The 25,675-nt window shown below is 31.9% G+C and overlaps 1 protein-coding gene across 3 annotated transcripts; it reads right to left on the bottom strand.

The window, feature by feature from the left end:
- Positions 1 to 4,031: 4,031 nt before the first annotated feature.
- LOC144551092 (5'-3' exoribonuclease 2-like) lies at positions 4,032 to 12,973 on the bottom strand. 3 transcript variants are annotated; one of them, XM_078298905.1, is made up of 24 exons: positions 12,687 to 12,973; positions 11,680 to 11,785; positions 11,374 to 11,450; positions 11,049 to 11,246; positions 10,791 to 10,910; positions 10,398 to 10,460; positions 10,139 to 10,285; positions 9,455 to 9,613; positions 9,258 to 9,335; positions 9,040 to 9,150; positions 8,883 to 8,954; positions 8,331 to 8,402; positions 8,148 to 8,240; positions 7,944 to 8,039; positions 7,460 to 7,530; positions 6,754 to 6,882; positions 6,122 to 6,198; positions 5,962 to 6,005; positions 5,774 to 5,848; positions 5,554 to 5,675; positions 5,207 to 5,311; positions 5,039 to 5,114; positions 4,822 to 4,892; positions 4,032 to 4,542 (listed from the first exon to the last, which is right to left on the bottom strand). In XM_078298905.1, the coding sequence occupies exons 1-24, from the start codon at positions 12,861 to 12,863 to the stop codon at positions 4,209 to 4,211; spliced, it is 2,673 nt and encodes an 890-aa protein (XP_078155031.1). In that variant the 5' UTR covers positions 12,864 to 12,973; the 3' UTR covers positions 4,032 to 4,208. The 3 variants fall into 3 exon arrangements, with proteins under 3 accessions (XP_078155031.1, XP_078155043.1, XP_078155037.1); XM_078298911.1 differs by having other exon boundaries at positions 4,034 to 4,542; positions 11,055 to 11,246; positions 12,687 to 12,971; XM_078298917.1 differs by lacking the exon at positions 12,687 to 12,973 and having other exon boundaries at positions 4,033 to 4,542; positions 11,374 to 11,486; positions 11,680 to 11,770.
- Positions 12,974 to 25,675: the final 12,702 nt, after the last annotated feature.

The following is a 25,675-nucleotide window of genomic DNA, read 5'->3' as shown; positions in this document are numbered from 1 at the left end:
TTTAATTTTTATTTTTAATAATTGATACATTGAACGGGCATGGCAGTGGTCGTTTCACTAGCTGTGCCTGTCATGGTCGGTTGTATAACCTTTTTGCTTATGAAATAAATGTGACTTTTATTATATAGTTATTGATAATGTATGTGATGTAAATACGCCTTACATACGTGGTGGGTTGTCTCGGGGTGTGACAGTATTGGACTATCCCAGCAGCCAATTTCGCATTTAAGAATTTGTTATGCCTTTATTTTGTGTATTCAATGGTGTCAGTATCCAATTCGGATATATTTGGTACATACTCATCAATTAAAGCACTATAGAGCCTCATTAGACCTCCAACTTCTTGTTTTAAACACTCAGAGAGTCTTTATTTCTTTTGCTTTGTCTTCAATTTTATAAACCCTAACAATTCAGGTGTTTGAGTTTGGGTCGTTTGAGACCATTTCTTGTTAAATTAACTGTTCAGAGGTTATCGTTTATAAGTGAGAAATCCATTTATGTTCTCAATTTATCATTTTCATTTCCAATTTTTTTCTCTTCTTTTTGCTTTCTCGACTGCAGGAGGGGAGAAGGAAGGAAGAGGGGAGGAGGAGAGAGCTATCGGGTGGGGCTCGCATGCCAGCTCTCCCTTTGATCTTTTTGTTTCCCTTTCATGAGCTCGGCACAGAGTGAGCCATGCATGGGTCTAAACATAGTGCACAGAGCGTCAAGTGCACGCACATCGAAGGGGTCAGGAGGCGCTGAGCTGCTGAGGTTTTAAGTAGGCTCAAATTTGGTTGAGCATGGTGCATGGTAAACCGTATAACTGACAGCTTGGTTTACACCCTTTAATTTGGTAGAACTAGTCCAGCTATGTTGGAGAACCAGCGAAAATATCATTGAGCCTATGACATGTGGACCCAGGACTTGGGGTTCTGCTTTGATGCTCCAGTTTGTACATAAGATGGTCAGGGTAAATGCAATGGGTACCCAGAGACATGTAGCACCAATCAGAACTTGTCATATCATCAGATTTTCAAAAATCCATAACTTTTCAACCATTTTGAGTTAGGACATGTATAATATATCAAAATTCATGATTATTTGTGTAGATTTTAATCATGAATTTTATTTTGAGGAATTTATTTCCTATTTTGTGGATTTGAACTAATTAACATATGATTGACATGTTAATTGATCAATTTTGATTTTAATCAAATGACATCTTTGTCCAGATGATTATTTTCCCAATTTTTAGGGTACAACAGTAGTAAACGAAAGACAACTAGTAGAACATGAATGATAACCAGTAGAACATGAATGACAACCAGAAGAAGATGAAAGACAACTAGTAGAAGATGAAAGACAAACAATAAAACTAGAAAGACAACCAGTATAAGATGAAGGACAACTTAAAGACGATGAAATACAACTAGAAGAAAATAAAATAAAACATGTAGAAGATGAAAGACAACCAGTAAAACAAAAAAGACTTCATCAGAACATGAAAGACAACTAGTAGAATGTGAAAGATAATTAGAAGAAGATGAAAAACAACCAGTAGAAAATGAATGACAACTAGAAGAAGATAAAAGACAACCAATATTAGTTAAAAGACAACTAGAAGAAAATGTAAGACAAACAGTAGAATATGAAATATAATTAGCTGTACAAGATGAAAGACAAATAGTAGAATATAAAAAATAGAACTATAAAAAGATGAAATACAACATGTAGCAGACAAAAGATAACCTGTATAACATTAAAGACAACTAGTAGAACATAAAAGACAACCAGAAGAATATGAAAAACAAACTCAAACAACCCACCTCAACATTAATTTGTATTGGTTATAATTTGATTGTTTAGTCGTTACAACACAGTATCTCTAAATTACTAGAAAATCCAAGCTAAGAGCTTGTAAAATCGGAAAAACATAGAAAAAATAAGTCTTCGACAATGGTGTGAATTCCGAGGCCTTTTCATCCTCCATTGCACAAATAAAATGGTTCTTTCAACTTCTAAATGAACTTTTTGTAATTGGTGTGAAGAATTCTTCAGGAAAAGGATATATGCCCTTTACTCATTTAAAATGGAGAGGTAATAGAAGTTTAAACAAAGTGTTTTCTCACTTGATTGTTGTTCCTTAAGAATGACGCCCTCTTTTTTATTTGACTCGTAGGAGGAAACAAATTTGTATACGTTCTTAACTTTAATTAAATGAGGTCCATCAATGCTACTTCTAAATTCCATCTGTTTGAAAAATAGTATATTGACCTTTTCCAAATAGAAAATATATGACCATTTTCTTTTTCTTTTTCTACAAAAACAGTGGCGGGGCCATCAAATTCTCGGAAGCTATATATTGATGCAAAGTTGCAGCCGACATATAATTAATAATGCTAGCTGTTTCTTTAGTATTAGCGGGTGAATATTTGTTGAAAATGCTGAGAACACAATCACTGGAGATGTCCAGTAGTGCACTATTGGAGACATTTATTAGCTATTAATAATTCAGCAACTTGCCTATAATCAGGTTTCTGTATAAAAGCATGATGTACAATGTGATACTAGCTAGTTAATTTGACGATATATAGATGCTGGCAGGGTCATTGATGATCGTCGTTCTCAATTTTTCTTACTTCTATTTATTACACGTGTTTATATAAGAGAAGGTTTTGTAAGAACTTCACACTTAATTAATAAAGTAGAAATAAGTGTTTATGACAAGGCTTCTCTAAAGTGAACTCTTCTGAAGAAACTCTTATCATGCATGAAAAGCATGTCTATATCTGTATTGCATAAGACAAGCTGCCAAACTCGAGAGTCATCTTGCAAAAAAGCGCAAAAGGCAAAAATAATTGGCATCTAACGATCGAGGTAAACAGAGGAATAAGATGGAATGGAGACAGTTTCCACACACACAACTGAGTCTCTCCAATAGTCAGTCTATGCTTCCAAAAGTTTGTCTTTTGCCAAGGGATTCCATTTCACATCAGCTTCCTTTTCCTTTTTTACTCTCACTTTCATGTGAGGTTGTCATGCATAAAAGTAAGTGTTGCTTTGGATCTTGGAAACTACATCTTAGACTAGTTACACATGTATAATTGTATAACCAATTACTCTTTGTCTCACTTTCAACTACGTACAGCCAGGCCTACAATTACACATGTATAAATAACCAATTCAAGGCTTTCACCTCCTTTCTAAAACTCTACAGTAAGCCCAATTTGATGGCCTAAAAAACTTAGAATTACATCCAATCCAAGACCCATAAAGTGAAATTTGAAATGAAATGCTTGTGCGATTAATTATTTTCTACCAAAACAAACCTAACCATAACTGGTAGAAGGTAAACGATCTCTCAATTTTTCTTATTTTTATTTATTTATTTATTATTTCGTTTTGATTTGCAAATAGTACTCAGTTCCAAAGACGTGTATATAGAGTAGAATTAGGATGTTCTTTTAAGTTTATTAAGTTCTTTTGTGAACTCAACTTTAAAATTTATCAGATTGAATTCAAACGACTAATCTAAACCGTTAATTACATCTACCTTAGGAATAATACGTCTACATGTCAAAAAAAATTAAACTTTAGAATTAATTTAACATGAAGTTAACCGTCAAGAAGTTTATAAATTAATTTTAGTGCATTTATTTTTTTAACACTTTTTTATCACTAGACTATATAAAATTTGAAATTTTTAAAATTTTTATATGTAGACACATTACTTGTAAGGTAGATGGATTTCAACAATTTGAATTCATCATTTAAAACCGATCCAATAAATTTTAGAATTAGTTCACAAAAGAGATTTGGTGAACTCAAAAACACCCATCTACTCCGTATATTTTGGCAAGGCTTATCTCGGGAACTCATCCAAAAAAAAAAACAAAGACTTGCATCATGCAGGAACTTAATTATAATTAAGCATCTCTCTCTTCTTTTTTTCCGAAAAGCATATACCCTGAAGGTAAAATAAAATGCGTCGAACTGAAATTACAAAGAAATAACTTTCACTGATTCCCTGAGAGAAAAAACATTTCATTCTAATTTCAAGGCAATGCTCACATGTATCACTACAATCAGCCAAAACAAAATTACATACTAATGCACATAGACTTTGTCAGTTCACAGAATATTAAAAAAAAAAAAACCACTGATCGTCACTTGATAATTAAACAGACGCGAACCATACAAAATGGTGCAAAAAATACCTCCCAAGTCTAATTTGGGGTTCGACCCCTCCCGGCCCAGTTAGGTCTGGAATCTACGGGCCCCCAAGCAACACTCGGTACAGCCCCTTGGTGACTATTGGACCCTCTAGCTGTGGCAGTATTGCCATCACTACCCTCACCTATGTTTAAACTAGAATTTTGGTGTGTTTCATGGACTCCTGTGAATCCTCTCCCTTGATTTCCACTAAAAGGTCTACTTCCATTGCCATAAGTAGCATTCCTCCAACCTCCTCTGGTAGAGCTGCTCCAGCCAGAGCCAGCACATCTCCAGGTGTCACGCGAATGTCCAGAAGAAGCTACGTCTTTGCGGTAATGATCAAACCTATGAGAACAAACATACATTTCAGCCATAAAAGGAAATGTGTAGTTAATGACCTGGATGTACTGGTGGACAACTTATCCAATACAGTGCTAAACATTTTACCCATAAAATTATTTTGTTGTTTCCTAAGAAAGATCATTTTTTTTTTTGGTAATAGATGCCACAAAAGGAAATATGAAAGTGAATAACGAACAAATAAAAGCTGAAGAACTGCATAAATCAGTCCACTGGTATCAGGTCTAGCCTGTAAATAGACAGGCAGAAATAAATAGTACTTACTTGGTTGTAGTTTGTCTGGAGCTTGATTCGTGCCAAAGCTCTCTCCTTTGCATGTCATTAGAAGTTATGGTCTGGCATTAAATGACAATTCAGTGCTAGAAAATCACAATGAATTTGCTGCTTCCAATTGAATCTCTCTCAAAATGTAACAAGTAGCATATTATTCACTTTTTGTACTTTTTTTTGGCAGAACGAGAAGAAAGATATCACGAAGTACCTTATCTGGAACTTCGACATTTTCAAGTAATCTCAATACAGGAACACCAACAACAGGGTTTAGATATTGAGCCGAGCTAAAAAATCACAAAAGAAGAAAATCATCCACAATACAAAGGTCTCGGAGAAACAAAAGAACAAATTGGAAGGTTGTATATATGCAACTTACATGACAATATCGTCTTTGATATCATCCATGCACTGAATTGGTGATAAGAAGAAGCCACCATCTTCAAGCTCCTTGCTGTTGCAAAGTACTCCACTGATTTCACAACTGTGATAAAAAAAAAGGTTAGGCAGGACATCTAATAAAGAGAAAAATTGTCTAATCTGATTGCATTCACTCATTTTCTGATTAATCTGATTACATTCCGTGTTCTGTTCTCATTTCATGCTTGCAATCACTCATTTTCTGATTAATCTGATTACATTATGTGTTCTGTTCTCATTTCATGTGGAAACATATTAAAATATGGACAAAATTATACATTTTTAACCAAACTAGGTAATATGTACCTTGCAAAATCGACAGGAATTTTACAATCATCACTAGTAGGAGCCAGTTTCAAACCTAAAGCGCTGTCATTTCTTATAAAGATGATGTCTTTTCTCAAAGAATTCCTTTTAATCTCATCAAGCTAGCAAAGGATGAAACCGCATTAACAAACCAATATTATCAGTATTTCATTATATTTCAAATACGAATGCTGACAAAGAATAAATATATATATCATACTTGAAGCTCGCTCTCTAACATTTTCGTACATTCTAAAAGAAGGTCGTGGTTGATAGAAGGTAGTTTAATAATGCCCTGTATGATGATGAGTAAAACAAAGAATTAAACAATAAACTATTCAAGAATGCCTCCAAAATATCAACTAGCCACACAAGCTATAAAGTTACATATTCAGTAACAAAACTTACTTGCCGAAGAAACCTCTTCCCATCCATATCAATCTCAATATCACCTTAAAAGGAAAGCAAAATAAAGAAGTGGTCAGATCCATTTTGCAGAGAATACACAAAAAGGATATCCCTTTATAAGCTTTTCAAATTAAGAAACATTAATAGAGTTTTTATAAACCTTCTGGATAGTATTTTGAGATTTTTGAATCTTTGCACTTCATAAGTTCAGCATAAGCACTGGGGAGCTCATCGGAACTATTAAAAGTAAAGATGAAAAGAAGAATTAGTATACAGTATATAGCATTGTTCACATCCCTATGGGATTTGTCTCTGACTTTCTTAACAGCAGATCAATTCTTTTGAAAATGGAGCAGACCTGTTCAACAAGAAATTTTCAATAGCAATTGGACTTGGATTCTTATATTATGGGATTTGTCCGATCTGACATTTTTAACAGCTAGCAGATCGATTATTTTGGAAATCAAACAGAACATTCTACCCTTTCAACAAGAAATTATCAATAGCAATTGGACTTGGATTCTAATTATACATCAACTAAAACATAGTCATCAGCATTGGAATTTTTCTTCGCTTCATTTTAGTTATATCAACATTGCACAACATAGGCTGAGACCATATAAGAGTATAACAAGGACCAGAAATTAAGCAGACAAAATAATAAGACTGAGATTAGGGTTCTGAAGTTGTTCTTTGAATGTGGATGGATTTGAAGCCAACTAGAACCTCTATCACTAAAACTTTAACATACCAATGAGAAAAGCTGTAAACGTCAGAAGAGAAGAACTATACCTTTGAGGAGGAAGAACTGCCATTAATTGATCAAATGGCTTCAAAGGCTGTCCAATATTGAACTTGATATTTTCACATTTAAGATTCTTCAAATCCGATGCAAATGGACTGTAGTGATAAGGATAATACCTGAGAGAATTTAGCGGTCAGAAAAGCTGAGAAAATATTTTCAGTGATTTCATAACTTGATGAATTAAAAAAAGGGTAGCAAAAGTAGCAGGATATATTTTTATTTTACCCTTTAATATTTGCCACAAAAAATCATACTTCGGAATGTACCTTCTATTCTTAAGCTATATCAGAGCATAGTGCAGTTCTAACACCTAAAAGAGTCCTGGAGTGTGTGCAAACTACAAAAGGTCTGGTTCAATGTCCACTGGCACCAAAATATGGAGGTTCAGTTTCACTTTTAGCCTTCACTTCATCAAATAAAAGTAAGGTCTCTTTGATCTAACCTCAACCTCATTAATAATCCCCCCCAAAAAGATAAAGAAAGAGACAAAACCAACCAAAATTTTTAAGTCATTTTAAAGTAACCATTTTTCCCCATAATCAGGACCCTGTCAGTCAAAGCACAGTCACCTGGACAAGAACCAAAACTCCTAGTATTTGCTAAAAGGTCATTCACCATTAGATATTCTTGCCCGATTGTACAAAGATTAGACTATTAGTATCGTTGTTTGTGTGAACTAAAATTTGAACATACCAGGTCCAAGAACAAACTCCCACAAAATAATACTGGAGAACCCAACAAAGCCCTTCCATGTACTTCTCCACCTATATTAATTGTTGATTTAAAATTAACCGATAAAAAAATATAGTTCAGATATCAGTAACAATTAAAGGCAATGACATTTTTAATTCTTTTTACTTTGTATAATGGTATTATATCACACAAAGGAGGGAACTTAGAATTGACATTATGTTCAATGCAAATTGCTTAAACTGAATATTTTGGTGATTGACTGAAATGTTTGCTTGCATATCATACTTTTCAATTTTCTGCTTTTCTACTGATTCACTCAAATGAAGGAAGATCAAATTGATAATTCATGATCAAATTCAAAATGTTTAAATGAGTAATTCCTGCCTAATCAAGTGAAAGTGTGTTACTCTGAACTAAATTAAGCTTAAATTGCACAATTTTATCACAGAATCATTGTTGAAAAATTAAATAGAAACCTACTAACCACAAGTTTCTGTGTTCTTTCAATTTCATTCGAATCTTTTGCACAGAATTTCTCTTTGTAATATCTCTCTTTCCAGCCAGGATAACCTAGTCTTATCTGCAGCAAGCAATTCAAGGCACTTTTATAAAGCATAAGAAAATTTCTGTGAGCATATGTACAAACTGGGGACAATTAATTAGTCTGCAAAGAAGAAAAGCAATATACTTTATCCTGAAAAGTTTTGGATTGGTATGTGTCTTGCTTTTGTTTAAGACTATCCTTTAGTCGTCTCCTCAGCTCAGAAGTGTTGTTGATGACCTATAATATTTATGCAGCAGTTAATATGCAATGTAAAACTTGATGATTGATACATAAACAATATTATGAAGAATTAAAAAAACTACATACAGCCAACTCATTATTTGCAGTATTTCCAGAAGAGAGAGAACAATTATCCTCAACTACTCTTGTTGAATCTTCCTGAAGTTAATATTGTTAAAGCCATATCAAATCACAAAATAACACTCTTTATTAAATACTTATTCAACCACAATATAACAGTACTCTCTTCATTAATATGAAAAAAAGGTATATAGCTTAATAAGTGCAATTATGCACTGACACACCTCTCACAAATGTCTTTTCTTTTCTTTATACTTTTATGCATTTTTATTTAACTTGTGAATAGCCTTTTTTTTAAAGGGCCCTGGTACAACCCAACATCTTTTATATTCTATTCTTGAGAATTGAACCTGCATCTCTAAGAAGAGGGCTTCCTAATATAGATACCAAGTTCAGCTAACTTTCTTAATCAGAAGCTAACATGTGGGTTGTTAATTAACCAAGGACACAGTTTAGTTGAAACAGGGTAACCCATAAAATACTTGTTTACCCCTTGTCAGTCAGGTTAGCAGAAGCAGAAATTAATTAGTAATTCTGGTAATATATTTCATCACATACCCAATCATTGAAACAAGTACTACTGCCCATATCTCCTCCTGAGAATTCTTGTGAAAACATGCGCAACTTTTTCTGCTCAAACCAGTTTACAATGTTAGTTAATCAACTTTATTAAGTTTCCTTTTAAATATCTTTTCCTTAATTTTTATATCAATACCTCTCTAATATTATTTCTTTTCAGAAAAATCTTGTCCTCATATGTTCCTAAATCCATAATGAATTTCTCGACCCTGGATATCTTTATGTATGCATGTTTTTCGTCTTTAATCTGCATACATGAAAAAATGGGACAAATATATATATAAGCACAACAAATTAAGGTAACAAGAAAAAAAAACAAATGGGGATAAACAATAGCAATTTTCCATTGCTTACTTTTGCAGTATCAATAAGATACCCGCCTGTTTTCTTCAGTGTTCTTTTATATACTTCCATGAGAAGATCAAGCGCACTCTATTTAGAATTAAGTTGTTAGCAGCATTTAGACAAAACATAGCATGACAAGACATCCTCCCAAACTCAAAAGCCTCTCATTGAAAGGTTAAAAGTGATAAATTTATTTATTTTTGTACCTCATGAGCTTCCAGTGACGGAAGATTAGGAAGGAAATCATTTCCCATGAAAATGCAGATGAAGATAAAATCATCTACAATTCTATCCATCTCGACCTTAAATTCCTCTATCTTCGTGTCAAGCTCCAAATACTCTCTCAAAATGCATATATTAAGAAGCTACATGTTTAAATTTACAAGGAAAAATGACAAAAGATGAATTGATTGATTTAAGTGGAATTTTCCTTCTGGTCCTACAAGTTCAATATATGATACAAGAAGATATTAATGTATCCACTTTTTTTTAATCAGTTAAGATAAGTACTCAACAAATGTGAGTGCTTCCTCTTTTAATGTATCGATTTAAGTTCCTCGACAAAAGTGAAGTGCTCCCTCTATTAAATTTGCAATGGACTTGTCCTAGCACATACAACATTTATGATGCCTGTTACCTAACCTTCAAGGTAAACTCCAATGCAATTTTTTATATTTCAAATTTATAAAACAAAGCATGGCGAAAATGAAATAAAATTACTAACAGTTTTACCAAAAAAATAAATAATATCAATCTGTAACAATAATTTTCCAAAGGTATAACAAAATCAAAATGCCTTAAATATAGGATCATGTACCTCACGCTTAAGACTATTTGCAAGAGAACTCCAAAAAAAAATATATAAAAATATATATACAGTTGTGGATAACCTCAAAAGGCTTCTTGGTTGGAGTGGCTTTCTTATTTTCTTGAATCATCCTGTACCATTCCCGTGATTTTATCACCTCATGTAGATTAGTTGACAAGCCTTGTCCAAAATCCGTTAAAACAGTACTTTGGTTTTGACCGGAGACATCCTGATAGCTCGAAGATAAGAACATAAAAGTTAAAAAGGGTGCATGCATATATGTGTGTTGTTTACAAAGCAATTTATATAAAGAACATGTAGAATCTTCACAGAGAACTAACCTCCCGTAGGATAAAGAAATAAAGCTCATGCGTTGTTAGTGCGAGCATTATCAGATCTGCGTCCTAATAAAATAAATAACATATCATGAGTCAGGTCAACTGAAAAAAAAAAAGATTTTAAAAATTAACACTCTTTCTTGGTGGCATCCACCAGAGTTGTTGCGTTGGCTCCTATGCCCAGCATACAATCATAAGTGAAAGGATTGATATTTCTGTAAATATGGAATATTATGTTAAGATGCTAACGAAACAGGAGCAGGGCCATAACTTTTGAAGAATTCGATCCTTGCATACAAACTAAATAAAAGGGCAATAACAAAAAGAAAGGTAAATTTGTAATGACACGAAAATTATTTTCTTCTGCAATATCAAACAAGATAAAAGAAGCCTTACCAAACCATACAAACAATGCCTCAAATTGGGGTTGTAACCATTAGAATTTTGCTGAGATCTGATAAAAGACATTATCTTGTGCTCTCCTTCACCGGGGACGTTTGCATCTGAGAGAATTACCTTCAAAAGAGTATATATGCCATTCAATTATGTATTAATAATTTAGAACTTTCTATCTTTCATCTTTCATGTATTATTTAGAATGATAATTGGTCTACCAAATACCAAATATGAACAAGATTGAAATAGTTAGCATACTCTAACCTTTATTTTCATCCAAGCAGGATTTGAATTTAATCTCAACCGGATATAGTACTCGAGAGCTTTTGAGAGTCTGTCCATAAAAATTGTTCCCGGGGTTATGACATTGGTATCTGAGACCTCTTTTTTTTCTTTTGGCATCAGAAGTTTGTTGGTTCTTTGGTACTCTTCTCTTAGTAGATCTTCTTCCAGCTCCTACAAAATTTTAAACGTTTTCCATGTAGAAATGATATCACATTTCACATTCAACCAGTTTAATAAATTTTTACATGTAAATTAATAAAGCAAATTTGAAGGAATATAAATCAAATAAAATAGATACATCTATTTTATAATATCTGGCAGAACTAAATCTCCTCGCTCTTTGTTGAATCATCTTGGCTCGAGGAGCCACTCCATCTGCTCATATGTATAGTCAATGGCACAAATTAAGAACTACTTGGTAAAAAAACATAAATACATTACTAAAGTACTTGATGAAATTTGTTAATTAATTAACTGCAAAGATTTGACAAAATCTTTTTTCGTTCTTAAGAAAGTCTTATTTATGGTGCTAATATATAGTAGATTAATTGCAAAATACATAATTTCTTATATTGGATTCCAATGAGCTGGAAAATGAACATACCTAGAGCCATATAGAGCAACTTCCGTGGCCGAACAATGTTAAATATTCTATCAATGTACTCAAAAACTGATTGAAAAACATCATCATAGGTTTTCGGCGCAAATAGCTGAGAACAAAAGTTGGGGGGGAGAAAGCAGTGTTAGTCATAAATCATAATGCCTTTGTCAAGTCGCTCAATAGAAAGAAGTATTCTCTGCTACTTCCACAATAGAAAGAAGTGGTTGGATTTTGTCTTCAAACAATGCTACAAATTTAAATGACGACTAAAATATTTTTTAATTATACTTTCTTACTTGTTAGCTAATATAGATTTTTTTTTTTTTTCATCTTCAGCTGATCTATACATATTGGATAAAAAGATGCTCCAAATATTTTTAATTGCTTTAGGATGACTTTCTTATTTTTAATTGCTATTGGCGTCTATTAATTAGTTAGGGTTTAGGGTTTAGTTGAAAAATGGTTTAGGGTTAAGCTATTGTTGCTTACTTGTTGCTTATTTTTAATTTCTTATTTTTCTTGTTGCTATTTTTAGTTTCTTATTTTTCTTACTTGTTGCTATTGTTAATTTGTTTAAGCTATTTCTCTTTTTCAACTAACTCTGTTTCAAATAACATTTTTACTATCCATAATAGTTTTTTGAGTTAGCACTATTCACTTACCACAAAAGGTTAGTGCTATTTTCATCTACTAATTTCTTTTTGAAGGACAGCTCGAGACTGTCAATTCCATTGATGATAAAAAAAAGTATTTACAAAAATTCATATACTAAATTCAAATAGTAGTTATTCTACTTATTTTAGTTTCCATCCAATCGTACCCTGATTGCAGAAGAATGTAAAAGAATGCAAGCTATATTAAATTGTAACTTATAAGTTTTGACGCGTGTATTTTATTGATGTTCTTACTTCCTGTAGCTCCGTCTCAAGATTTTATGTGCGTACAAAAACAACCTTCGTGCTCCAAAAATGTAAGTAAAATGAAAAGTGTGTGTATAATCACGTGCAAACCTCGTCTTCCGGATGGAAACAGGGATGGATGATGCAATTCATATCAAGGTACAAATTGTCGAATTCGATTCCATTAGGGTTCGGCTCTGTTGCACTCGAGTCGGGTACTTCTATAGCCTTTTGTTTAATTTTTGGGTATTTTTCTACTAACCAACGATAGAAGGAAGGAACACCCATCTTTCTAAAAAAGGTAACCTTTCGTTTGCTCGCTCACCAAGTCACGAGTGAACTCAAAGAGAAGAAGAGTATGGGATACATGGAACGACATAGTTGTTCCTCTCTATTTAAAGCAGAGGAATATCTTGGAAAATTGGCGTATTTTCGAGAAAGACATCAGACGTCCCTACAAAGCAGAAATATCTCTAGGGAAACTGAAACATCTTTTCACTCCGATTTTCTTGATTGTCTTTCATAGATCGAGATGCCCCTCGTTAGTAAACCAAAATGACCCGTTCCGTTTTGTGGACTTGGTTTATAATTTAACATCCACGAAATATATGTGACAATTTCAGATATATCATATATGTATGGTGTCGGATAAGATGTTTTCTCACCGGGGTTTATATCATATTTTGATATTGTTATAATCCGTAGTTTTAATTATTGTTAAATAATTATAAACAATAATTAATAGAAAAAAAAAAAAACAAAGGTTAGCAGACTATACAACAGAAGTTAGAAAATAAAACGATTCGACACGTGAAAAACCACACAGATTCCATCTCAAACTCTTCATTCCTCATATTTTCCTTTATTAGTTGACCCCACCCCATTAAAATCCCTGCTCTCCTTTTGCTATTCCTTCCTGGAGAAGGAAATAAAATCCCAAAACTTCAACCAATGAGATCCGCACTCTCCCTCTCTTTTAAATTTTGTGACAAGCGAACCACATCTCCACTCAAAACTTTTTCCTCTCTCTCACCTACGGCTGGACCCCACCCAAATTTAATACCCTTTTCTTCTTGAATAAGGCATCCCCTTCTCTCTCTCTATTCGTTTCTTACGCTGACCCCTTCCCCACGCCTCTCCCGAATTCGTATCCTCTGCATTAACTCAAAAAAGTATCTTTTTGAGTTAATGCATCTAAACCATCCGATTAGCTTCAAGATTTGTGCGAATTAGACCCACACTAATATTAAAGACCCCTATATTTTAGGCGAGGGCCGGATGGACTCCGTTTACAATCGGACGGCCGATATGTATTAACTCAAAAAGTACTCTTTTGAGTTAATGCAGATGATGCGGACTCCTCTCTCCCATAGTGACAAATGAATTATTCGGGTTCGATTCGGCGAGATCAAAAATTAGTGATTCAGGAATAATTTAGATATAATTCGAAAATGATTCGGAATCCAAAAAGTCATTTTTTCATTTTTCTGAAAGTCGAAAATTAAAGAATAAGTCATTTTTTCGTTTTCAAAATCCAAAAAGTCGATCTGAACCGTTATATATAATCTCTATATTGAAATGTGCTTGGAGACCAAATTTTATATTTTTCTGAATTTTTTTATTATTTATTAAGCCACTTTGAAAATCGCTGATTCAACGGTGGCTTAACAAAACAGTAAAATCAGAACCCGCCGTTGGATCAGCGATTTTCAAAGTGACTTAATAAATAGTAAAAAAATTCAGAAAAATATAAATATCACATCCACGAAAGGGTGTCAAAATCTGAAATTTCTGCATTTAGATTGTACGGCTAGGGGTGATCGCACGAATTTGCTGCACTGTGAGCTGTGCGGGTTGGCTAGGCCGCACCTTAGGCCTCACAGAGCCTCTGACTGGGCTGTGAACTAAACTTCAAATGGGCATAACTCCTTATCCGTAACTCTATTTGCAGTGTTCAATCACTTTTCAGGAAGCTTAGAAGGTCTATATTTTGTTTTATTTCATGTAATTTAAATAAACTTAGATAGTAACTTGAATTTCGATTTAATTCTAAACTAAATTAAATACATAGTCAAATTATCGATATAAAGTCCTAGATAAAAGTATATCTAATTTATGCTTATCATATATTTATATTATATTGAAGATCTTTTCAACTTTGAAAATTTCACGTGTCGAATTTTATACTGAGAGGATAAATGAAGGACGTCAGCACTATTTCTTAATCTTCGAAATAAAACGACATATATTATGTTGAGGACGGTTCAAATGCCTTTATTTTTTGTGTTTCTATCATGCTTTTATTTTTTTAAACTTTAATAACTCAAAATTTAGAACTTAAAAGTCAAAATAAAACTGTTAGATGTGATCTATATTATTTTCTCTATGTGCTCATAAAAAATTATCACATTTCAATTTTGTTTTTATATAAATCAATAAGTTCAAAAATCAACGTCTAGAAATCATCCACATTAGTGCATTTTTTACAAGCTCTTGATGACAATCAAAATAAAATTGAAATGCCATAATTTTTTGCACATGCATAAATAAAATGATGTAGATCATATCCAACGGTTTTATTTTAACTTTTAAGTTTTAAATTTTGAATTATTAAAGTTTTAAAAAATGGAGGTATAGTGGAGGCACAAAAAATGGAGGCATTTGAACCCTCCTCTATTATGTTATTGTAAAAAAAATTATATCCAATAATAATACTATATAGTTTTTTATAAGAGGAGTAAATGTTTCTCTCAATTAACCAAAAAAAAGGAAACTATTAATTACTCTCTCATTAGGTGTTATCTGCAAAATACTGTGACACTATTATTCAATAAAATGTGTCAAATAGTACTTTGGGTTGGATTATTATTTATTTAGCTTCCCAGTTTAAAAAACTATTGCATTGTACTATTTGTAAAGGTGTCTCACGTGTAGCTGTTTATCCTTCCATGTTTGAAATGAAAGGGGTCGGGAGGTGAAGGGATTAGAAGGAGAATGTTTTTTTATAAACCAAAATTGATTAAACCAAATTTAGCAAAGTAGTATGATTAGTTTTTTTTTTTTAAAAATCATAAAGACCGAATTGGGGATTCGGTCTCTCCATTTGCTTTTTCTTAAGACCGAATCCCCAATTCGGTCTCCATGTTTTTTTTACCTTTTTCGTGAATGCGGCCACAGAAGATCCAAATAATCTCAGACCAAATTGGGGATTCGGTCTCCAGAAAATTAGTTTTTTTTTTTAATACTCTTCTTCTCCCTCAAAAAAAATATTAACATGCATGACATGCAGACCCAATTAAATATAAACATTCATTCTATTACTCTACATTATTCTACAATTACACTACAAAAATCTAAATTACACTAAAAAAATTAAATTATTTAACAATTAATTTATAATACATGCAAAAATCTAAATTACTCTACATGCAAACTAAAAAATTATACAATTAATAATTACACTACAAAAACCTAAATTATACTAAACAAAATATCGATCGTTGTAGGTCTACCATTGAACGAAAACTTAAACTGAATTTTTGAGTCACTAAACGATGTTTTTTTGAAATTCTGATGCTTCGGATGGCCAAGTATAACACCCGCTATATGTCATACATTATTTTCTTGAAATTATTTGGACTTAAATGTGAAATAAGGAATCTTAAAGGTTTAAATGTAAAAAGGTAAACTTTAATAAATAAATAAAAAGAAAGAAAGGGAACTAACGTGGCTCACTTGCCACGTGGTGGATGGATAATTGGATATGCCCCTCTACACCTCTAATTGAATTAGAGAGGGGAGACAGAAGAAAACCGAAAAAACTAAGAAAAGGAAAAAAAAAGAAAAAAAAAGAAAGAGAAAGGAAATATTTTGATAAGAATTTTTATCTGATTATATGTTTGATTGAAATTCTGATTACATCGTGTCGGTTTTGAATAATCGTAGTAACTCGAATTGGATTTCTGTACTGGTCACTATAAGGTAATCGAATTTCTCTATAATCTATGTTTTTGAGTTGTGTGGTCAAATTGGATGTTTAAATTGAGTATTAGATTATGAGAGCATATTTAACAGGATAGCGAGGCTTATGTTCGAATTTCATGTCTGGTTATCTCCTACTCGATTTAGTGTTTTTTGGAATTGATTTAAATGGATTTTAGTGTATAAGCTAAGCTTGAGATGATTTAACTAAAAATTAGTATGATTGCATACACTAATTAATTGATTTGCTTGAGGCCTCTCTTTTACCCTTGTGTTTCTTTAATTGGATTTGAACTTGAAATATTGTGATAGTGCTTACCTTTGTAACAAGATTACATGGCTGATTTAATTTTCAGATTTTTGGTTTAGAGTTCCAACCTCAATCGTACCTGTCGATATCAAGCTCAAACTAGCTTGTACCTGTGCATTGTTACTATTTTCCTTATGGTTTGACATTTCTTGTTATTTGCTAAGATTAACTGATGAACGTTGAGGATTTAGAGTGCTGGTACCCGTCAGTACCAGTCTCACTGTATTATGTTACCATGGGCTTAATTGTAAACAAAATAGGATAAAGAAGGCATAATTTGTAAAATACCTACAAATTGATAAAACCAAATATGTCAGAGGGACCTTAATGCAAAGTTACATGAATACTATAGAAACCAGTTGGAAATTAAAGAATGAAATTGAATTGGATGCAGGGGCTTCGGCTTGATTAAGAAAATTAAAGAAAAACATGGGCTTTGGGTCTTTTATTTGAAATAGATAAACTAGAGAAAAATAATCTAGATTAGAGTTGTCTATACTCTGTCTGAATATAAAAGAAACATGGAATTAGACTATGTTTATTGGATTATTAAACTATTTGACATTTACATATTGGACTTAACCGAAATGAAAAATATTAAGGAAGTGATTTAATAATTAACCCAAAAGATGTCATAATTAAAATGATTATCTCTATTACTTAACACTGATTGGAGATGTGATTATAAAGGTATATAATACTTGGAGGATTTGAAAGATAGCACCAAACAAGGCATAATAAAGATAGAGATGGATGAGACAAAGTGTTCAGGAAGAACAGACTGATAGTGACCTCTCATGTTGCCTTACGATATCAGGTACGAGATTATTGGATTAGTCTGAGATTCATAATTAAGAATTAAATCGTAACTCGCTGTGCATTTTGAATATTTGATTGACTGCATTGATTGAACTGTTGCATCATATGCATAGCCCAATACAACTGAAACTGAATTACAGGTAAGTTCGTTGACTGTCATGTTGATATTGTTTATCGATTGGTTGATTATTATTGTAAATGATTGATTGAGACCATAGTGACTGAATTGAATGAATATGAAATACTGTAATCCTTGAACCTCCATATAGTGAAGAAAAATGATTAATATATTATAAAGTCTAGCTAGCTACTAGACTTTACTCCAGAACTCTTATGCGCGTGAATGGCCCCAACTGAACTCAGTACCGGTTAGGTAGGCGATATTGAATAAATTATGAATTGTGACTGTGAGACTAATGAACTGTGGTAACTGTCTTATCATTGATTTTATTTCTGATAATGACAGTATTGTGATATTGATTTTGTATTGTTTCTGTTAGTCAAGTGTCAGGATAGTTAGAACGGTATAAGCCTTAACACGACAGATACATGTTATAGTATCTATCAGTGTTACCAGACTAGAAATTATAAAGTTAAGAAACCAAACGTTACCAGACTTAGTGATTGTAAAGATTGGGTCCCAAACATTACGAGACTTAAAAGATTAAAAGATTTTGACCCAAACTATTTATTCTTATAAGATTCTTAAAGTTCCGATTTATTTATATAATTTTTGTTGTTAAGTTGGATATCGTTATTGAGCATTTGCATTTGTCATTATGAAATGAACTGTTTATTTATCGTGCGGTGATTTCATTCTGAATATAGATTTCTTTCGAATCCAATAATCTGAGTGGCAATTAACACTGAGAAATAATTTATTATTTCTCACTCGTTTCCTCTTGTGGGTTACAGGTTTATTATACGAAAATAAAAAGCGCTTTTGGGTTATATTTGTTAGCGGGGCCACCTACACCTTGTTTGGATAGAGAGTAGAGGGAGGGAGGGAATGGAAAGGAACAAAAATTTTCCGTTGAATCGTGTTTGGTTGACAAAATTATGTCGGGGGTGAAGGGTACACGAGGTGAAAGGTTTAACCTTGTATCATTATAATTAATAGAATCGGTTTTCCTTTCAAATTAGGGTGTAACGGATGGAAAGAAATGTTGTTACAAATATTTTTAGAAAAAATGACACAAATGCCCAACCTTATATTTTACATATATAATTCTTATATAAGATTTTTTTTCCTCAAACCTACAACAGTTACTGAATTTCTCATGAACCTCCTAAATTTTAATCAACCAAACAAGAAATAAGACAGAAATGAAAGTTAAATTGATTTTCTCTCATTAATCATCCAAACATGAAGAGGTTAAATATATTAATCTTCCTTTCTATTCCATTTCATTCCCTTCTATTCTTTACCTCCCATTCCTTCCTCTACTCTCCATCCAAACAGGGTGCTAATGATACGTGATTTGGGTTATTTAATTTATCTGACAGGGTACATAGAGTATTTCTCTAGCATCATCCACTATAAAATGTCAGGTAATTCTTGTTAAATAAATTGGGATGTGGCAAAAAAAAATAATGGATGCTATTGGCAATGCATAAAAAGATCCTTGCATTGTGTTACGTAAATTGAATGGTAAATAAACGCGGTAGGAACTGTCGCACCTCCGGATCGGGGGTGTGACACTAAGGACAATCCCCGGGGCGATATTCAGATCCATCTCGTCCCCCCTTTTCAAAAAAGTGATCATACGCGCAAATCCAACTTTGTTAGCCAAAGTTATGGTTGGTTAAAGTTTTTTTTCAAAAGGTGAACTTTAAAAATTCATAACTAATTGTATAAAAATCCTAATAAATTAAAATTTGTGTCAATTTTGTGTATTTTTTAATGCTCTACATGCTGATGTAATTACCTTTTGAATGCTCTACATTAAGTTTGATATTAATAAAAATATCGGTAAATTACTCTGCATGCCAACTAAAAAATTCTATAATTATTAATTACACTACAAAAATTCAAATTACACTAAACAAAAAAATTATTTTTATTAATTATAGTTTATTAAAAAAACAAAAAACATGAAGACCGAATGGCCAATTCAGTCTGGGAAAAAAACCCTTCTTACACCATTGGTTGCACGGAAAATTGTGGAAAACTGAAAAAATCTTGAAGACCGAATGGCCAATTCGATCGGGAGAAAAAGTAAATGTGGAGGCCAAAATGACCATTCGATTTTTATAGTTTTAAAAAAAAAAAACTAATCATACTAATTTGCTAAATTTAATTTAATTAATTATGATTTATAAAAAAAAAATCTTAGGAGGAGGCCTTACCCCACACATGTACTGCAAGCCATAATTTGGCACGAATTGCGAGTCACTGCGCATTTGCGCAATAATGATGTTTCATCTTGTACAGGAGCTGGAAAATGAAGAGACGTTCACACGATCACGAACTCACACCACAGCACGGAATATTTAAATTCCTCTCGATTCTCATGTTTGGCACGTATCTAATTCTTAGGATTAACTCAGGGAATATTTGAATTAAATATTATATAAATGCTATTCTCGATTCTCATGTAAAGGAGCAACAAGGTTTCAATTAAATTAAAAAAATGTTTCAAAGTTTAGATCGGTTTGAAACTTACCAATCCAAACTCAAAACATTTAATATCCTCCTATTAATACTGTGTTGCGATGAAAACTTTAAAAAAAAAAAAAAAATTAGGATCAGTATAATATATACTGTTTTAAACTCCTTTAAATTTTAAAATCAATACAATTCGTATCAATCTTACTATCAATCAAATTTTAGTATAAGAGCTGAGAGTTATGTACGTACGTTTTATTTATCTCAAATGATGTTTTTCTGCGGGATTTAATTTGTTAATTGTGAAAACAAAAGGAAAGATGAATGATATGACAATATATAGTCGCGAATCAGCGAGAAGCCATTGCTGTTATCGAGAAATTTCTCGCGCCAATTGAGGACTGATAAACCTTTCGTTCAAGAATCATTATGACAAAAAAACAAGCGACGGATGAGATTTTACGTGCAGACGTTCTGATCAGACCACTCAATTGCCGGGGCACGATAAAAGAGAATAAAACGGCGGATGAGTATCTACATTCCTGAAACTATTAGAGTTTCTAATCCAGTTTCAGAGATGTGAAAGAGTTTCTTATTTAGAAACTATGCAGAAAAGTTTCTTATTAAAAAACTGTTTATAAACTCTATGTTGGCCAAATAATTGGCTCAAATTGTTTCTCCTTTTTAATTTGTTGCTGACGTGGCTTAATAGAAACTCTAAAATGAGTTTCAGGAATGTGTGAGTTAGAAACTTTAAACACCATAATTTCTAAAAAGTAGTTAACAGTTATTTAGAGCATCTACATCCCTAAAACTCAACATGATTTCTAAATAACTATTAACTACTTTTTAGAAATTATGGTCTCTAAAATTTATAACTCTCACATCCCTGAAACTCATTTTAGAGTTTCTATTAAGCCACGTCAGCAACAAATTAAAAAGGAGAAACAATTTGAGCCAATCATTTGACCAACATAGAGTTTATAAACAGCTTCTTATTAAGAAACTTTCCTGCATAGTTTCTAAATAAGAAACTCTCACACATCACTGAAACTGGATTAGAAACTGCCACGTCAGATTAGAAACTCTAATAGTTTCAGGGATGTAGATGCTCTAAGATTTACATTAATTAATTTTTAGTTTCATGCGCTACAAATTGTAATCCTGTATCCCGCAGTCCAGATTCTTTAATTAGTTTTCAAATGTTATATCAAAAAAATCTTTTAAGAAACATATGTTCTGATAAGTTGTCCCAGCATACCTTGTTGTTTTGTCCCATAGGCTAACACAAAATATCTGACATGTTAATTAAGTTAAAAGAACAGTTTATTAGTCCATTCTGCACATCAAAATAATGACCGTAGTTTAAATTTGATTTTTTTTTTTTTTTTTTAGAGTAAAGTAGCAAGGTATCATCATACGAATTTTCATTAATAAAAGAAGTATTTACACGGAATTAAAATATCCGAAAAAAACAGAAATATTTCCATACAATCGCAAAGATAAATTCCATAACAAACAATTGATGCCATTATTTTCAACAATAGGTCAATTACATTTATATGTCTCGCATTATATTTTCCGTCAAAAAGTGAATATTTTTTGTCTTTTGTGCAAGAATCTTGTTTTTTTTTTGTCATAGAGTCTATAATGTCGGTGGTGTCCCACATCAAATTTTAAAAGTATTTAAATTTTGACTGTCAAATTATCAAATTTTTATATCAAATTAAAACAAGTATCTACAAAGTTGCAAGTTATACCTCTTTAATGTGAGTTAGGCTAATATGACACTAGTGTTATATGAAACTAAATAACACCACATCTTAAACCCTTAGATCTGCTTTAAGATTCGTACTATCCACTTTTACTGTTCAAGCACTTCATTTTGTACGAATCTTAAAGCAGATCTAAGGGTTTAAGATGTGGTGTTATTTAGTTTCATATAACACTAGTGTCATATTAGCCTAACTCCTTTAATGTCTAAATTTTCAAATTCGAGACCCTTTCTGATACAATTTCGTAACTCTAATTGAAATTTATAGTAAAATTATCAAAATAGTGTTTAACGTCTTTCGGGGCATTTTTGCAATTTGAATACAATTTCCATATTTATTGCACTCTAAAATGTGCCGTTTACAACCGCTTATTAAGGGTATTTAAGCAATTATTGTTTTGACATTTTTTAGACTAATTGAATAACTTGGAAACTACCTAGGTGCAAATTGGGGAGCAAATGGCAGTATGGTATGGAACTATGGGCTGGATTTTAAAACCAATGGTCCGAATTAACCAAATTAAATAAAAATTGACACGGGGTTTTGCATGAGAATATGAGATACAGGCCTTGCACTAACACGGGCTACGGGCTTTCATTGTTAATAATTTAGGTCGATGCAGGCCGAAAACAATTTACCGTTTGTCCCTTCAGGATTAGATACCGAGAGTTCAAACTTCAAATTAATATTAACGTCAACTTTGGATTGAATAAAATGACTCGATCCGTCTCAGAGTTAGGATAATTAACCGTGACCAAATCAAAGCATCTTGTAAGTTCCATTACGGTAATTTTGTTTTTTAATGAAGAACTTCGAAATTATAATAGTGTAAAATTTTAGACATTTGTCGCACCAACAAGATTAGAAACAAGATATCGCCTCGGTGACATTCCATTGGTTATATATTTAATATTTTATCTTCTAAAATTGATACCGGACACAAAGTACCACAATTTATATATTAATTAGCAACAAAAATATTTATTTTTGACTTAGATTCGAAACGACTAATTACACGTAGAATTAGAGTAGTTATAAATAATGAACTCTCGACTTAGAAATAATTAGAAAAACACGTAAAATAGGTAAATATTTCTTTTCTAAAATTTTGTAAAACCAATTTACATAATTTAGTTTTTGTAAATATTTCTTTTCTAAAGTAAAATTTTTGTAAAACCAATTTACATAATTAGAAAAACACGTAAAATAGGTAAATATTTCTTTTCTAAAGTTTTTGTAAAAGCATATTATAATACTTATTAGTTTGGTAATAATTACATAATTTATGCATTTTTATAAGAATAGTAATATTAGGAATTTTTAATGATAAATTAACTTTCGAAACTGCACTTCGACCGGTTAGAATAATTATGGTTAAGTTAGAATAAATCAAATAACTAAGTAATTAGGATATATTAAATAAGTAAGAACACGTTTAAAATCACCGTAATTCACGAGTAATTATTTTGTGAATAATTCGACATTTGAATTTTTACAATCAATTTATCTTCAAATTAAATTATTAAGACTGAATTATTTTATATTAAAATTAGATTAATTTAGATCAAAGCGAATGATCAATATTTGACGAAATTATAAATTAAGATTAATGCTAAGCTCGATGGCATGAAAGTAAATGATCAATATTGACTAACCGGTTCAGTTCGACCGACTGAATCGATAATTGTTATAAAATCAAAATAATCGAGAATTTGACTTACACATTAATTGGGACGAGGATTAGAATAATTTAGCGTAGATTTTAACTAGTGTAAATTACGTAATTTCATATCAGCAGATCCCGTACGAGTTCGATCCTTGGATTGATCTGACTGACCCGCAGTTCGGAGCATACGCGGAGCACGCTGATTTCGCTGAGAACATTATGGATAATATCCGATCCTTATTTGATTTACATTCAAAAACTTTGATGTGGATATTCTATATCTGAATATCCGTGTGAAAGGCTACTGATATGATTTTATGTTTCAATCATCTATATCCGAATAGTAAATATATACTATATATTTTAATATATTATGAAATATTTATATTATGCACCATTATAATTAGATAAATATTTTGAACTTTAATATTTTTTAACATATTTTTTATATTATTTTAATTAATATCCAATATGATTCTGACTCGTATCTGTATCTGTCTGACATCCACTTCGTATTTATATCCATAAAATAAAAATAATAATATGAATATAGTTTTACCACTATCCGCTCCGTTTTTATCCCTGATTTTGGGCCAATGGATTTTTTATCCCTATTTTCAATTCTACTTGGACTATTGTGTATTTTCATCCTTATTCATTCCTACTTGAGCTATAACATGTCTGTGTCGTTCCTAATCGAAACTCATTGAATTTGATCGGACAACACAGGTGATACTTGGGCTATCAATTAACGATACAGCTAATGATGTTGCATTATAAATCTTAATTAAAGGTGTTATATTTAATATTTAATAAAATAATCTGTACATATAAGTATGTATACAACAATACAAATTTGTATATGCAGTTATATATCGTATATATCATACGGTAGCCTTTTGCATACTGCATAAAAACCGTATTTGAAAACACTAGTTCCGACTGTTCAATCACATCAAGATTCACAAGGTATCAGTTTCTAATAACGTCCTAATTTATCCGTTTGTGCGTCTAACAAGCATACTCAAATTCGTATGTCTGCATTAACTTAATTTTTTAGTTACTTCATGAGGGTATTCTGATTGTTTGTTCACGAACCTTAAAATCTATAAAAAAAAAATTAAGTTAACTGAATATTAATTGGAAATAAATCTGCTACGATTCTAAGGAAATTGTAGGGTCCTAAAATTCCAAATCCATCCTTTTATTTTGTGAGACTGTATGAATTTTTATAGTTGTTTTTTATGCACGAATCTCAAAACTAATGTAATGTTGGATTTGGAATTTTAGGACCCTACAATTCCCTCAGGATCGTAGCAAATTTTTTTCATATTAATTAGAACTCTCCACACCCCCACCTCCATGGAATTTTTTTTTTGGGTAGAAATTAATAAAAAGGTAGAGAAAGAAATAGAAAGAGTACAACGGTTTCAATATTGATAGAAAGATCAGTACAAATTCTGTCGATCTAAAAATTTAAAAGAGTTTAGATAGATAAGAATTTCACCAGTCATAACATATATTTTTTCTATTTTATAGAAGATCGTTGGATTTTAGAACGGCATAACTCTTACCAATCTAAAGTGTTTTTTTTTTTTTTTTTTGAAGTTTAGATAGATATAATTTTTACCTATTTTAACTCTTTTGATTATTTAGATCGATAAAATTTGTACCTTTATACCAATATTACAACCTCCATACTCTTTTTGTTTCTCTTTCTGTCTTTTTATTAATTTCTAATTTAAAAAAAAAAATTTCCCGTCTCCACGCAGTTTCCAATTCCATTATGCCTTTAAGTTCCCATTTTTGCCTCCAATTACTTTATTTTATTTTTAAAATCGGGCAGTGGCTGCCAGATGCATCCAATTACTTAATTTGGGCAAATCAACCCCCACCCCCTGCTGTTGGAAACCAATCTCCAAAACTAGTTAAATCAAGGCC

The sequence above is a fragment of the Carex rostrata genome, chromosome 1, assembly GCF_964058835.1.
Source record: "Carex rostrata chromosome 1, lpCarRost1.2, whole genome shotgun sequence".
Lineage (NCBI taxonomy): Eukaryota > Viridiplantae > Streptophyta > Magnoliopsida > Poales > Cyperaceae > Carex > Carex rostrata.
The sequence above is the reverse complement of the archived record's forward strand: the minus strand, read 5'-3'. Positions and strand labels throughout refer to the sequence as shown.